At 36.2% G+C, this 16,717-nt stretch overlaps 1 protein-coding gene across 4 annotated transcripts in view; it reads left to right on the top strand.

Annotated features, from left to right (window-relative positions):
• LOC112041190 (uncharacterized) overlaps nt 1-16,717 on the top strand; it is a 31,877-nt gene that overhangs the window by 14,052 nt on the left and 1,108 nt on the right. For all 4 annotated transcript variants that reach the window (XM_065770906.1, XM_065770903.1, XM_065770905.1 and 1 more), the window contains 5 exons: nt 4,561-4,646; nt 7,701-7,774; nt 9,201-9,246; nt 10,322-10,431; nt 10,727-10,901. In XM_065770906.1, coding sequence (XP_065626978.1) covers nt 4,561-4,646; nt 7,701-7,774; nt 9,201-9,246; nt 10,322-10,431; nt 10,727-10,901 — 491 coding nt within the window. The remainder of the gene's footprint in view (nt 1-4,560; nt 4,647-7,700; nt 7,775-9,200; nt 9,247-10,321; nt 10,432-10,726; nt 10,902-16,717) is intronic.

The following is a 16,717-nucleotide window of genomic DNA, read 5'->3' as shown; positions in this document are numbered from 1 at the left end:
GCTTATTTTGGCAAAGATCCAATGCTTCCTAAGTTCCAAAATCCTCTCTTTACTTTGAATAGTTGTGGGTTATGTTTGGGTACAAATTTCCTCTCAAGGTATGACAATGGAAGAGGGGAAGGAGAAGAGACTATAAAGGAATTCTCACTTAAGGATGAGTAGCTCTCTCTAAAATGTTGGGTGTTGTAGAAACCTCTCTAGGGTTTTTTATCTGATTATAGCATCTTTATAATTTTGTGGGTAATGAAGGTATATATAGTGTGGGTAACGAAGAGGAAAGGCCACACTTAAAATCCCAGCGAGCTATCAGTGCATCTCGCGGGTTGGCCAAGTTGCGAGATACTCGCGAGATACACTAACTCTTGAACTTCCACACGTGCTCCTCACATGGCCTTTCGTGGGTGCTGAGTCTCGAGCCAGTTGCGAGATCAACTATCTTGAGCAAATCTTCACCAATTAAGACTAAATCCATTATAATTAAATCCCACAAAATACAAGGAAATAAATTAATGTAATTACAACACTTTTTGTCATGGAATAAAACCAACATAAATCTATATATATTTGAAAGCTGAAGCGTAGTATTTATCGTCACTACGCTCCAATTGAGTCGCGTAAGTGGCCACATCACCCACTTATTTTCAACCATTTTTCTCTTATTTTTTTACTATTCTTCTTTCTATTGATTTTGTAATTTACTTTTACATTTCCTCAAACTTTTACCCTTCCCTTTTACCTTTTAATTTCCCCACTACTCTTAACCTTAGTGTAACTCTTCTTTTATCCCTTCATCTTCCTTTTTTTTTCTTTTTTTTTTGACTCTTCTTATCCTCATCATCTTACTATAAATTTCTTATTCCCTCTCATTTTATATATATTTTCCCATACAAAAAAAAAAGGTTACTACTCTCTCTCTCTCTCATGTTTTTTTTTTGTGTGGATTTTTTAATTTTTTGTACCTTTACTTTATGTTGATAAAATTTTGTTCTCTTTAGAACTCTACTTTGGGTTGATAAAATTTGGGTTTGTGTTTTTAAGTTGTTATTTTTTTTTTCATTGTTATATAGTATATAAGAATATAATGTTATTATATAGCATGACTTGGATAATTTGGTGTGACTATAATCACATTTTGGGCTTTGCTCATCATCTTTCTTCATTTATCTTTCTATTTTCTCACTTACATGAATGAGCCATTAATTTCAATTTTTTTTTGTATATTTTGCTCAAATTTGATAGTGTTAGTGGAAGTTTCATTAGTTTATTATGTGTAATATGGATTAGAATTGTATGAGCATTGAAAGTATAAATGGAGGCGCATACACCTTTATTTATTTTTTCTGGAAAACAATGTTCAGTGACAGTATAGTAGATGTAAATGTAATGAATTCGGGTACCTTTCTTGAGGTTTACTTTTCCTCAAGGTGGTACAAAATAGACCAAAGTGCCTGCATATGATGGAAGTGTTTCTCACTAAGTCTATGTTTTGCTACATATTTTACTCGCTTCTGATATGAAATATTTTTGCTATTGTGATATACCATGTGTCATTCTCTAACCTTCCAATAAAAAAAGCTTAATGTATATCCATTTAAATTTAATTAATATTTTCATGATTTATTTAATTTTTATTATTTATTTCTTTTCAACAATAAATAATTTTATTCTCTTAAACTTAATGGGAACCACTTAGATTTAGGTGTGTAAATCCCAAGCCAATTGTGTAAATGCCAAGAAAGATATCTAATAGCCAATGTGTAAATATCACAAGAGCAAAAGGTGTTGGCTGATGCTCTAATGTCTAGAAAGCAAACTAACATGTAAGTTCAAAAGTGGTAAATGTAAAGAGAGAGAGAGAAATATATATTTTTGTGTGTGTGTGGAAAAACTATGCATAGAATGGAAGAGAGAATGAAATTTATAGTAAGAAGATGAGAATAAGAAGAACCAAAATGAAGGAAGGTAAATGGATATAGGAATAGAAACACTAAGGTAGAGAGTAGTGTGGAGATGAAAAAGTAAAATGCAGGGAGAAATGTTAGAGAAAGTGTAAAAATAAATTGGAGAATTAATAATTAAAGAAAGTTAAAAACAAGAGAGAGATAATATTTTGATTTTTAAATAATGAAAATTTTAATTTACTCTATCTCTCTCCAAAAAAGAGTGATTACTCTCTCTCTCTCTCTCTCTCTTTCTGTTACTTATTATTTATTGCAACTTTACTTTAGGTTGATGAACAGTGGCGGCTCCACCTCTAAGGTAGGTTGGTCTTATGACCACCTTGACTTGCAAAAAAATGTACAAATATTTACCACACAAAAAAAAAAAAATATATATATATATATATATATATATTACTAAACTAATCTATTGTGACCATCCTAATAAAAATATTTGGCACCTTGACTTAAAAATTACAAGAATTTGAGTTCAATAAAAATAAGAGTATTGCTACATATGCAACAATTTCACAACAAATCCTACGTAGTAAGCAGTTACGAATTCTAATTTGGGCCCAACACTGACATCACTTTTAAACCCTCTAATAACAACTTGACATATAAGATTTGTTGTGAAAATATTGTAGACATAGCATTACTTCAAAAATAATTTTGGCCCTCAAACATAATCCTTAATCCTTGACCCTTAAAAAAAAAAAGGTCAATAACAACATTAAAAATTATCCAAAATAACAAAAAAAAAAAAAAAAAACCAAATAAAAACAAGACTAAACTAAACAACAAATGAACAAACTATTCAAAAAAAAAAAAAAATCGTAATCATTCCAATTTGTAACTCATTTAGCACATTACATAAAAATAATCTATAATTTCATTTTTCCTTAAAAAACAATACCTAGAAAAATTAATGTGGTTGTAAATTCTTCTTAATGACCACCCTAAAAAAATTTCCAAGATGAATCATTATATATATATTTTTTATAACATTATTTTGAGTTAATATGATTTGGTAGTGTGTGTTTTGAGTTATCCATCACAAGCTCTCTCTCTCTCTCTTAGTTTTTTTTTTTTGACATAATACTTAGTTATTTTGAATGTTAGAATTTGAATTTATATCAAAATATAATCTTACTATGTATTTGAATGTGTCTGCTAACTATTTGAGTAATATCAGGTGTAATTTGTGATAAGTTTTGATTATCATGATAATTTCCTTTAAGAGAATGAGAAAATTGAATAATATATTTGAAAATTAAAGAGTTTAGTTGTAAAACGAAAACATATATATATAACGTACCATAATATAAATTATAAAATATGGACCACCTCAAAAAAGAATAATATCAATCACACACACCAAAAATATTAAAATGGATAGATGAAAAATAATTTTAAAAATTGTTTAATTTATAGGAAGAACAAATTATCCTCCACAAAATTTAAAAAACAATTTATACATTATACTACAATTACAAAATACTTATTTATTCCCACGCATCGCGTGAGTTTGCGACTAGTGTTATGTAAAAACCATAACTTTATGTATTAGTTTAATTTAGGGGAGAATAAGTTTGGGAGGATAATTTATGAAGCCACAGGGCTTTTTTTTTTTTTTTGAGAATTGTATGATGTAGTCTTAAACTTGGCCGTAAAACCTAAGGAATCTTGATAGAATGCCTAGAAATTAGTCCCCTTTCTTTTTCTTATATTTAATTCTCTGCACTCTTGTATCATTATTAGCCCTTATTGTCTCAAAATTTAATTGCAAACCATAAACTCTAACCAACCATAAATATTTTTAAATCAATCCTAAAAGCTTTGAGCACTAAAGTTTGTTTAGTGTGGAGATTCTTGTGCCATACAATGAATGCAGTAATTCACTTAAGTGGATGGTCAGTTAAAGTATGGCAAATATGCTTGTTTTGGATGACAAATGTCTTCATCATTCTCCTTAGTATATGGCAAGGGCAAAAGCAGTCCGTTTCTCAAAAGCCAAAAGAAATGATTTTGATTTAAAGAGAACTTTAACTTAAGGGTATGGTCAATTAAAGTACGGAAAAAGATGGTTTTAATTTAAGAACCCAGTGCTCGTGAGTCTATTTCCTAGCTCTTTGATATCTTTGGTGTAGCTGTTGCCTCTTTTAAATATTTTTACCATATTAACAGTCTAATGGTTTGGTTTTTGACTCTGTAGCTTATGTTTTAACCAATTTAGCGCTTTGTTCGTTTGGATGACAACCTGGATTCTGTTTATATAGCTTAGAGCATGTGTGTCTTTGAATACCAATGCAATAATGATGATTATATCATTATATTAATTTGTAAAACTAAAAATATGATTTAGCATTTTATTACCTTTAAGTAAAAAAAAAGTGTCATGGTCTCTGTTTCCTTCTTGTTAAGGTCTATTTGTAAGAATTTATTATCTCAAAAAATGGAGAAACTCTTAGTCCTACAATGCAAAACTGCCACTCTAATGGGTTGGTAAATTTTTACTTCATTAGGACATGGTTGTTTAGACCTTTAGTTGATTCACCCATCATAATTAGAGATCAATTTTATTATCTATAAAACTTTAACTGATGTTATATAATCACAGGTGACTGGTCTCTTGGCTATGCCTCAGTTTTTGGAGCAGAAGACATTTGCATTGGCGGTCAGCGATTAAGGGTCATTTTTGCACCGGTATTCCTCATATATATATATTTTTTTTACTGCACAAATATAAAATGATAGTTTTCTTTTTGTTGGAAGCTTAAGTAACATTTGGTGTAAGCCATTACAAACTCGCATGTTCGTACTCCAGATGTGCTCGGGCTAATTATCCGTCCATATTTGTTGACAAATTGATAGTTGTCAGAATTGAGGATAGGATTATGGGTGTGACTGAGAAGACATACGTCGGCGGTTGGTGACGAATGGTAGCTATGCCTTAATGATGGTTGCACTGGTGGTCGGAATGATGACATTAGAAATGAAAGTGTCGCGAATGGCAAGATGACATCGACAATCAGAATGATGATGTTGAGCGTGGTCATCATCACTGGTGATTGTTGATGATTGGTTCATGGGGTGTGTCTATCCCTAAGAGGTTCATAAGTGAGTTGGCGGTCTTTGGGAATTTTTTTTTGCATAAATTGGGACCTTAAAAAACGAGTGATAGGTCATTTGGGAGCCTCAAATGGGAAACAAACCCAAAAATTGGAATCTAGGCAGAAAAGGCCTGTCAGAGTACAAATGGTCGTCAAAAGACAATCGACGCGGTCGATGTTGGTCAACAATAAAAGTCAATGATGTGGTAGGGTGATGTAGCTGTTGACTTTTAGGGTAGACATGGACTATTTTGACATGTCATCTTTAGATAAGGACACTTTTTTAGCTCTAATTAAGATGAGTGACATAATTTATTTAGGCATGTTTCGGACACCAACACGTGGTAGATGAAGGAGAAGACCTGGCGGAGTCTTGTGATGACATGGCAATTGCTGCTTGGGACTACATGGCTGTAGTGTATGCAGGCATGTGGCTGGCGCATATATCACACATTCTAGCCCATGGCATGTAAGGTTGTATGACTGATAGCACGTTGGGACACATGAGAGTTTGTGGAAACCTATCGTCGTTGCGTGTGGGTGTGTGAAGGCTGGAGAAGGTGAGTGGGAACATATGTAAGACCTTTGGACAATGCTTGAGGGCGCATGTAGTGGTTGTTGGAGCTGATTCTAATGGTGTTTTGGAGAGTGGCATTCGATTTTTAAATGATGTGGTTTTTGGTTTGAAGAGTTCTTGGAAGGCTTATACGTGAAGAAGACAGTGCTAAAGTGTGGTGAAATTGTTGGAAAAAGACGCACTGCTTTAGGTAAAGGATGTTAGAGTGAGAGAGGGAACCGGATAGTGGGTTGGCTCTGATACCATGGTAGAAATGTTGTTGGGTTTGTGAGTGAGAGAGAGAAGAGAGAGAAATAGAGACTTGAAGAAAGGAAAACCTAGTTTGGCCTAATAGCTTATGTTCACAACAGTAAGTTCTTTCTGAATGGCTACATCTTTATTATATTGAATCATTTGTACCAAAAAAAAAAAAAAATCATTGAAGGGCATTTATAGGAGTATATATTAGGCATAGTATCATGGTTTTAAAAACTGAATTGAGAGCTGAATCGTTTTTTTTCAAAATTCTCAGTTCAACCCGGTTTTTTACGATTGTTGACTAGTTTTGGGCCTTTTTCAGACCGGACTAGCCTTTGGTTCCTGGTTCAACCGGTTGGACTAGCTGGTTTGGTCTGGTTTTTAAAACATAGCATAATATGGTAGCCCTAAAACTACAGTAGCTTGTCGTACTGTAAAACTACGGTAGTCTAAAATACAATACCCTATACAATAGATACCATAAGCCATGGTTTTGTAGAATACCATAGACTACAGTAGCTTGTCGTACTGTAAAACTACGGTAGTCTATGGTATTCTACAAAACCATGGCTTATGGTATCTATTGCATAGGGTATTGTATTCTAACAAGGGTCATTAATAATTTATTTTAGGAAAATTTTAATGGAAAATTGAAAAAATTGTCAAAAAAGTTAGTCACTTTTTCATTTTCTCATAAAAAATTTCTTAAAATAATTTATTAATGGATGCCCCTAAGAGTATATGTTAATAAAACCCTCCTAACAATTACTATTTTTATAATTTTTTCCTCCATGAAAAGTTATTTTTAATTTTTTGAGGGGGATTCCATTATGTGGACTTGGTCCTTCTAGTATGAGAAATTTTGAATACTTTATCCTTCTAAGAATCTTGCAAATACCAAATTTCTTTTAATTTTGATTGCCCAACCTAATTGTGGGTTCACGTTCTTTGGTCTAACAGTCCCTAAACTGAGCAATAACTTGATAAGAATTCATGGATTGAATTCTCATGAGTTTGGGCAACTCTAAATAACAGATTGATTTCATAAGAGATTGAGCATCACCGAGCAACGTTGGTGCTTTATAGAATGATATAGATATTTTCAGTATTTCCTTGCATGTGGCTTTATGCAGCATTTATGACTGTTTGATCATGACCAAAATGTCATGTTTGCTTCTTCCATACTATTATGCACCTTTCAAGTTATTGGTCATGGGTCCTGCAAATTCAAGAAGCGATTTAATCAAAAAATGACTTTGATATTCCTTACAGACATTATTATCATCATCCATCATGATACATTTAAACAATAGCAATGAGATAATGGGAAGAAAAAAAAAATTTGAGGAACAATTTTCCCAGTAGTTTCTTTAGTTAATATAGTGTTACAGCCTACAGGCTAGTGAACCAATATCAAAAAGGATAAAGGGAGACCTATCACTGTCAGTTCCGAAGGATGTGTTGATTTTATGGCTTATTTTGATTTTCTTGGTATTGGTGTTGCTTCCTTAATCAGCTTGCTGCTTGTCTCCAAGCGACATTAACATTTTTGATTCTCAAATTACCCTATCAACTGGTAGTTCACTACAGCAAAGAGCCAGTTCTCAATGTGCTTAAGCAAAAAAGAGGAGGGGAGAGAGACAGAAAGAGGGGCAGGGGGGGAGCTTGCATAGAGTTCTTGGAGAAACAAACACATGAATTTTGAGAGTTCATCATCTTATACTGATTTAATTTTAGCCTTTTGTTTCTTTAAATAAAGTTCTAAATGTAGTTTTCCATATAAACCAGCATTATATTGTTGTGTCTGAATATGAAAGATTCTTCTTAATACAGGGTCATACTGATGGCCACATGGCACTGCTTCATATGAGTACTCACTCATTGATTGTCGGTGATCATTATGTTGGGTAAGATTCTTAAGATAACTACTCTACTATATTATGGCATCTTTACATGTAATCTGATTGGAAAAATTTTGTAAACAGGACTATGCTCTATTATTATCCAGATTTCTTAATTATATTTAAGAAGAAATGGCTAGAGGGAGAAACACAACACTTCGGTGTGTCCTGACAACAATGTTAAGACCTTTACTTTCTAGAGGTTTTTGAGAAAAAGAAGGGGGCAGGGGGTTGGCTCATGGACTAACAACTTAAGCTACCAAAATGATTGAAATTTTTTGAGATTGCAGTCTGACTTCCAAATTAAATGAGTACAACTATATGTTTATACATTGTAGAGTTTTTAAGCTGAATTGTTTAAATTCATGTTGGCACATGCCTGATGAAGTGAGTTTTTTTTTTCAGCTAATTTACTATTTTGTTTGATTTAGTACAAGGTGAAATATTGTAACAAGAATTTAGAACCTCCAAATGCACACAGTGCTAATTCTATAGCACATATATTTAAGATCCAACCATTACCATGATACAAGCATTCGTTCAAGATGCGTAGAAAAACTTCTTCCACGTCTGCGTGGAGCGGCTGGGGGAAGAGGGGCTTAGTGTGTGGAGAAAACTGATTAGTTAATTATATCCCAATGCACACTTTCCAATAAGTCAATTTGAATGCTATTCAGAGAACCACTCTTTCAAATGGGTCAAGTTGAATGCAGTTCAAAGAACCACAACACCCTATGATGTTCAGTAGGAAATTGTTGATAGGGGGCTTAATGGATGTAGATCAGCTTAAATGCATGAAATAAGCAGCATCTTTTTTCCAACAAAGCCCTGTTTTTGGCCGGAGGAAAATTTAAAGCACTTAGTTTGAACTTCCTCTTCTTAACTCAGTTTTTAACCATCAATTTTGGTCTTGTTCTTGGTATTTATTTTGTTGAAGCAAAAGGGCTTTACTTAAATTTTTTGCTCGAAATCCCTAGGATCCCAAACCAATAGCTTTGTTACCAATTTTTTTGTGATAGTGGAAACGCTAGTACGAATTTATTGTGAAAAACATGCAAAATAATGGAAGAAAAACAATACAAGACACAGAGTTTAATATGGTTTGGCAAACTCTATGCTATATTCACAGGCAATGCTAATCCAAAAAAAAAAAAAATCCACTATCAATGATAAAGCTTACAATTACACTTACAAACTCTCACAGACCTCACAAACATAGAAAAACTGAAACCAAAGCTTAGTCTCTAATTCTCTCATTGGAAAAAGTTTTCTAATTCTCACGCACCCTAAAAAGGCTATACCACTCTAATGCATCTGCTTATTATTCTTCTAGTTAATGTTGGTTCCAAAATCAAACAGGAAAGCTCCAAACTAATTCCCCTCGTGGGCTGGACTTAAAATTCTCTGCTAATTTATCTATGCTTTGTTTCAGTCAAGGAAGTGCCATCTTGGACATTACTTCTGGTGGAAATATGACTGTAAGTTCATGTGAAGGTCCTAATAATGATACTTAATTACTCTCCTTTCCATTATGGACTACTCTTATGAACCAATATTGTTGTGCTATACATTAAGTTTAAAGTGTTCTCATTGCTATTGCATTTCTTTTTTATTTCCTATACACTAAATATGGCTAAAGTTGGACCTCCCATAATCAGATTCACATATTATGCCGTAATCAATAAAATACAATTGACAAATATCAGTAATACCATTTGATATTTTTCCATTTTTTTAAAAGGTCTGAGTTGGTCTATCTTAGGTTTTGTATTGTCGCCCTTCCTCTGCCTCATATAAAGTGGTATTATATGTTGGGGTTTGCCAAATTAATGATCGTTGCACCCTGTAAGAGATTTTAATTTCTTAGAGATCAATGGTTTTGAAGAAATTATTTGTGTATTAATTTCTGTGCTCCAATGTATCATTTTAGTATTAAAGATGTTTTCCTTTTGGAGATTTTAATTATCTGTTTTAATTTCTTCCAAATATCGTAGCCTGGTAGTTGGATTTCATTTTGGTTATATGATGACAATATTATAATCAGCATAGATTAGGTCCGTGTTTCAGTTTCTATTTGCATTAAACAGCACTATTTTGAGTGCAGTTCCTGTGTCTTATTGACACCGAGACAAGGTTTGGTAAAAAAAAAAAAGGAAAGTCATTACTGCATCCTTCACATTTGTACATGGTGGGTCATAGTAAATTATCAGTTCCTCCACACACACGCACACGCACAACCACCCCCCCCCCCCCCCCTTCTGTCTAAAACTCATGAAGTGGACTTACAAACTCCATACGTACTAAATCTATTATATGGAGTAACTATTTCGGCTATTCTCCTAGAAACTAGCATACCTTAATTACCAAAAATGGCACAACTAACACATGATAAATGAATACATAAATCAATCAGACATATAGATACTCATACTTTACCAATAATAATAATAATACAATGGTTTAATTATTTGAGTGTTTCTATACATGTAATTGTCATTGCTGTTTCTAAAAACCTTAAAGATTGGTGAAGATTTTGTTTGCTTGTTTATGCAGCAATACTTCCACACAACTTACAAATTCATGGAGCTTCCCCCACACACTTTGATTCCCATGCACGGGAGAGTTAATCTGTGGCCAAAGCACATGCTTTGTGGATATCTCAAGTATGCACATGTCATTTTCTCGCTTTCCTAATTTAAGCTAAATTTTCTACAAACTTTTTACCCATCATGGGATCTTAGACAATGACTCCTTTGCAGGTAAACAGCACTCCCCCAAACCAAAAAAAAAAAAAAAAGAATTCCCCTATCACCTTTATCTGCAATAACTCTTTTATTATCGGTATTGTTGGGCCAAGAGTTTGACTTCTGCCAGCTTCGTCTTCTTACATCTAAGATTTACACTATATGTAACAATATTGTCTACCAAATCCTGACATGACATTGTTCCTATATTCAGAAACCGCAGAAGTAGAGAAACGTCCATCTGGAAAGCTATAGAAAATGGAGCTGAAACTTTGTTTGACATAGTTGCAGAAGTATACTGTGGGTTTGATCGTAGTGTACGGATTCCTGCTGCATCAAATGTGAGGCTTCATGTGGAGCATCTGGCTGAGCAAGATAAGCTACCAAAGGTAACTTTTGCTTGTTTCAACCCCAGCATTTCCCATGGCTATACATCAACACATATTAGCTTGAATATACATGTTTTAGTTAGGTAGTTCCCATTTATTACTCTTGAAAGGGGTGAAGTTAATTTCCTCTCTCTCTCTCTCTCTCTTTCTCTCTCTCTTTTCTTTTTTTCTTTTTAACATAAAGACAAATAAAGTCATTATAATATCATATACTTATTATCTCCTTATTGGAAAAAGGTTCCAGTTAATGTATGCCCTTAGGGCATAAATTAACAAATTCATTTTTGGAAAAATTTTATTGGAAGTTGAAAAAGCTGTCAAAACTTTTTCAATTCCCAATAGAACTTTTTAAAAAAATGGTATACTATTGTGTGTCCTCAAGGCACACATTAGTAAAATCCTTGAAAAAATGCTAGATTTGCTTAAAGATACCTTTTTTTTACTATGGAATTGATCTTTATTTTGAGCCAACTTTTAAAAAGATCAGTCAACCCTTGCCATGAAAGGGTCTTGCCATTAAATTTTCTAGTTTTCACTTTATTAGTTTATCAAAAAAAAAAAAAAAGTTTTCACTTAATAGAAAGAAGGAATCAAGTTTTCCCTTACATTTAAGGACCCCACCATGTGAGAGTGTATGGAATATTAGTAATTGAAGCACACATGATTACCTTGCTTGTGTTATCTTCCCTGCATATTCGCATTTGCTTTATAATTGATTTTTCTTTCCTCCCCTTTCTCTTGTGGATAAAATTTCATCCGGTTTGGAAGAATCTCCTTCAACTCGTTGAAATTCTATTGATTATCCATATATACTTTAATTACATGACCCATTAAGTCATTTAAACAAGTTACATAACTATTAAATATTAATAGTTATATGAGTAAAAGCACATGACGATATACATTTGCATAGCCTCGTAGTGGGTTGGAGGATAGGAAAATTTTGTCTGTTAACAACCCCCCTCAAACTCAAGGTGGATGTGAGACCAACTTGAGGTTGTCAACCAAAGTACAAAGGCGTCCCTTAGGACGTGACTTGGTGAAGATATCTGCAAGTTGATCTTTAGAGGAGACTGAGATCAGCTTGAGAGCACCATAGACAAGATGAAAACGGATAAAATGACAATCGATCTCAATGTGTTTAGTCCGTTCATGGAAGACATCATTGTGAGCAATATGAATAGCACTCTGGTTGTCACAATAAAGAGGAGTAGCAGAAGATGTAGACACACCTAAGTCTTTGAGAAGCCATCGTAGCCAAAGAAGCTCAGATGTGGTATCAGCAAGGGCACGATATTCTGCTTCAGTACTGGAGCGGGCCACATGAGTTTGTTTCTTGCTTCGCCAAGAAATCAGAGAAGAACCAAGAAGAAAGCAATAACCAGTAGTGGACCTGCGATCAGTGGGGTCTCCTGCCCAATCAGCATCAGAAAATGCACGAAGAGTAAGAGGAGACTGAGCAGAGTAGAAAAGACCATGGAAGAGAGTGCCCTTTAAGTATCGAAGAATGCATAGAACAGCAGCATAGTGAGTCGATCGTGGAGCAGACAGATACTGGCTCACTTGGTGAACAACATAGGAAATGTCTGGACGAGTGACAGTAAGATAAACCAAGTTGCCAACCAAGCGTCTGTAAAGAGAGGGATTAGACAATGGTTTCCCCCTGAGGGAGTCAGATGCGCATTAAGCTCAACTGGAGTGTCCACAGTTTTACTATCAGTGAGTCCAGCGCGAGACAAGAGTTCAGAAGCATACTTGGCTTGAGTAATATAAAGTCCATCTGTAGAATGAGTAATTTCAAGACCCAAGAAGTAGCTGAGATATCCAAGATCTTTCATCTCAAACTGCTGACTAAGAAAAACCTTGAGTTCTTGAATGCCACTGAGGTCATCACCAGTTATGATCATATCATCCATATATAAGAGAAGTAAAATAGTGCCTTTGTCAGTGCGACGAAGAAATAAGGCAGAATCATAGTGACTGGCCATGTAACCCAAGTGAGAGATGGTAGAGCTGAATTTGGCAAACCAAGCTCGTGGAGCTTGCTTAAGGCCATAAAGTGCACGTCGAAGGTGGCAAACCTTATTTGAGTTAACAGAGAGACCAGGAGGAGGTTGCATATACACTTCTTCACTTAAATCCCCATTAAGAAATGCATTTTTGAGATCCATCTGAAAAAGGTCCCATTTATTGGCAGCAGCAACAGCTAAGAGGGCACGGACAGATGAGATACGAGCAACCGGAGCAAAGGTCTCTTCATAATCAATCCCATACTCTTGTGTAAAACCTTTTGCAACAAGACGAGTTTTGTAGCGCTCAATGGACCCATCAGAGTGAGTCTTAATCTTGTAGATCCACTTACAACCAACCACAGATTTCCCAGGAGGAAGTGTCACCAAATCCCACATATGGTTTTTAGATAATGCATCAAGTNTCAGATGCGCATTAAGCTCAACTGGAGTGTCCACAGTTTTCTATCAGTGAGTCCAGCGCGAGACAAGAGTTCAGAAGCATACTTGGCTTGAGTAATATAAAGTCCATCTGTAGAATGAGTATTTCAAGACCCAAGAAGTAGCTGAGATATCCAAGATCTTTCATCTCAAACTGCTGACTAAGAAAAACCTTGAGTTCTTGAATGCCACTGAGGTCATCACCAGTTATGATCATATCATCCATATATAAGAGAAGTAAAATAGTGCCTTTGTCAGTGCGACGAAGAAATAAGGCAGAATCATAGTGACTGGCCATGTAACCCAAGTGAGAGATGGTAGAGCTGAATTTGGCAAACCAAGCTCGTGGAGCTTGCTTAAGGCCATAAAGTGCACGTCGAAGGTGGCAAACCTTATTTGAGTTAACAGAGAGACCAGGAGGAGGTTGCATATACACTTCTTCACTTAAATCCCCATTAAGAAATGCATTTTTGAGATCCATCTGAAAAAGGTCCCATTTATTGGCAGCAGCAACAGCTAAGAGGGCACGGACAGATAGATACGAGCAACCGGAGCAAAGGTCTCTTCATAATCAATCCCATACTCTTGTGTAAAACCTTTTGCAACAAGACGAGTTTGTAGCGCTCAATGGACCCATCAGAGTGAGTCTTAATCTTGTAGATCCACTTACAACCAACCACAGATTTCCCAGGAGAAGTGTCACCAAATCCCACAGATTTAACATCGCCTCTTTGTCGAACTTTCTCATTTAGTGCTTCCTTGTCTTCCTCTTCTGTCTTAGATCTTTTTCCAGATGAGACACATATTCCTTCTGTAGCTGCTCCTGATCCTCTGTAATTGCTCCTGATTCTGTTGCTGTAGACTTGTATAGCACACATATTTACTTGTACTGCACACATATGCCTCATATATAAAGGCATATATGTACATTCTTTCATCAAGAAATACAATACAATCATTCAGTATTTCTAACATGGTATCAGAGCCACTGCTCTGACCTTTTTTTTTAGCAGTCTTGTCTCTCTTGGTGTTACTCCACCCTTATCGCTTCCGCCGTCACAACAGCCATGCAGCCACTCACCGTTGAACCTACGACGTCTCTCAGCCGTTGTCCTCAGGTTTCGGAACTGCAGCCGCCGTCGTTGAGGAGTCCCGCACCACACAGACCACTGCAACCACCGTCTCCGCCGTGTATCTAGCTCCGATTGTGTTTTTGCAGACATCACTGAGATCGTCCACGCCGATCTACCTTTTAGTGAAAACCTGACCACCATCGGAAGCTCCACGCGCCCTCACGCGCCGTCCAAAGAATCTGCGCATCAGATCACGGCTCCACGCGCCGTCACGCGCCGACCGCGCTGCCACGCGCCAGATCTGCATCTGCTGACGTCAGCCCTAGGTGACGTCATTGCTTACGTCATCACAGTCAGCCGCTTACATCAGCAAACGTCAGCTGCTTACGTCACCTGCTGACGTTATCCCAGTGAGCTGATGTGCGTTGACCGTTAACTGTTGACTTTGACCGTTGACTTTTCAGAGTTGACTTTTTACAGTCCAGGTGCTCCTTACCCAGTTTTTCGCGTAGATTTCATTTTTGCAGTCCGTTTTTGCAAATTTTGCTTCTAAATGAAGAATAAGGACTGGTCTTCTTCTTGTTGCAATAATCATAGCCGACATTCCAGCAAACGTTTTTGCAATTTTTGCAAACATTTTGGCCATAATATTGAGACTTGATATCAGCGCAACAAATCAGTTGTTTTCACTTCTGCTGCTACAGTTGCTAACACTGAGAGTGTCCAACCCATGGCTCCTGTTTCTGCACAGTCTCAGTCTTCTGGATCCACTTTCTCCATTTCCAGAGATGACCTTATAAATATCATCGCCAATGTCATTCGTATGGTTGGTAATGCATCTTATTCCTCTTCTCTCTAGCTTTATCTGGTATGTCTCCTCTCTTCTTGGCTTATGGATTCCGCTTGTTGCAATCACATGACACCTCACTCGTCCTTATTTTCTGACCTTAAACCTGCACCGCACCCTCTTAATATTCGCACAGCAAATGGTTCCACAATGTCTGGTAATAATATAGGTTCAGTTTCAACCTCCAACCTCTCGGTTCCTGGAGTCTTTAATGTTCCTGACCTTTCTTACAATTTATTTTCTGTGGGACAATTAGCTGAGTTGGGTTATCGCATTACCTTTGATTATTCTGGATGCATTGTGCAGGATCCTAGGACGGGACAGGAGCTTGGGACCGGTCCCAGAGTTGGGCGATGTTTCCCGTGGACAACCTTCTCTTCCACTTGTCGCTCCTGTTTCTATTGCTGCAGCTGCTGCAGTTTCTTCCACTCTTTCCCTTGCACTTTGGCATGCTTGACTTGGTCACGCATCTTCCTCTCGGGTACAACAATTGGCTTCTAGAGGTTTTTAGGTTCAGTGTCCACAGAAAATTTTGATTGTGTTTCATGTCAATTAGGAAAACAACCAGCTTTACCTTTCAATACTAGTGAATCCATATCCACTGATATCTTTGACCTTATTCATTCTGATGTTTGGGGGCCTTCCTCTGTCTCTATATTGGTGGGTCTAGATATTTTGTTGTCTTTGTTGATGATTACTCTCGCTATAGTTGGATTTTTAATATGAAACATCGTTCTGAATTATTGGAAGTATATTCTAATTTTGCAAAAATGGTTGAAACTCAGTTTTCCAGACGTATCAAAATTTTTCGATTTGATAATGCTCTTGAATACACTCAATATGCTTTTCAAGCTGTTTTGCATTCCTATAGCACTGTTCATCAACTAACTTGTCCAGGTACCTCTAGCAAAATGGTAGAGCCGAACGAAAATTTCGTCATATTCTTGACACTGTTCGCGCTCTCCTTCTCTCTGCTAAAGTTCCTGCTCCTTTTTGGGGTGAAGCTGCTCTTCATGCTGTTCATACTATTAATCGCATTCCAAGTCCTGTTATCCAAAATCAAACTCCATATGAGTGCCTTTTTGGGTCACCTCCAGACTATCACCACCTTCGCTCCTTCGGTTCTGCTTGTTTCGTTCTTCTTCAGCCACATGAGCATAACAAACTTGAGCCTCGATCAAGGCTTTGTTGTTTTCTTGGCTATGGCGAAACTCAAAAGGGGTATAGGTGTTATGATCCTGTCTCTCATCGTCTTCGTGTCTCCTGTAATGTTGTCTTTTGGGAACATCGCCTCTTTGTCGAACTTTCTCATTTCAGTGCTTCCTTGTCTTCCTCTTCTGTCTTAGATCTTTTTCCAGATGAGACACATATTCCTTCTGTAGCTGCTCCTGATCCTCCTGTAATTGCTCCTGATTCTGTTGCTGTAGACTTGTATAGCACACATAT

Source organism: Quercus suber, unplaced genomic scaffold, assembly GCF_002906115.3.
Source record: "Quercus suber isolate HL8 unplaced genomic scaffold, Cork oak 2.0 scaffold_37, whole genome shotgun sequence".
Lineage (NCBI taxonomy): Eukaryota > Viridiplantae > Streptophyta > Magnoliopsida > Fagales > Fagaceae > Quercus > Quercus suber.
Note: the sequence above shows the minus strand (reverse complement) of the source record. Positions and strands in the feature narration are given on the sequence as shown.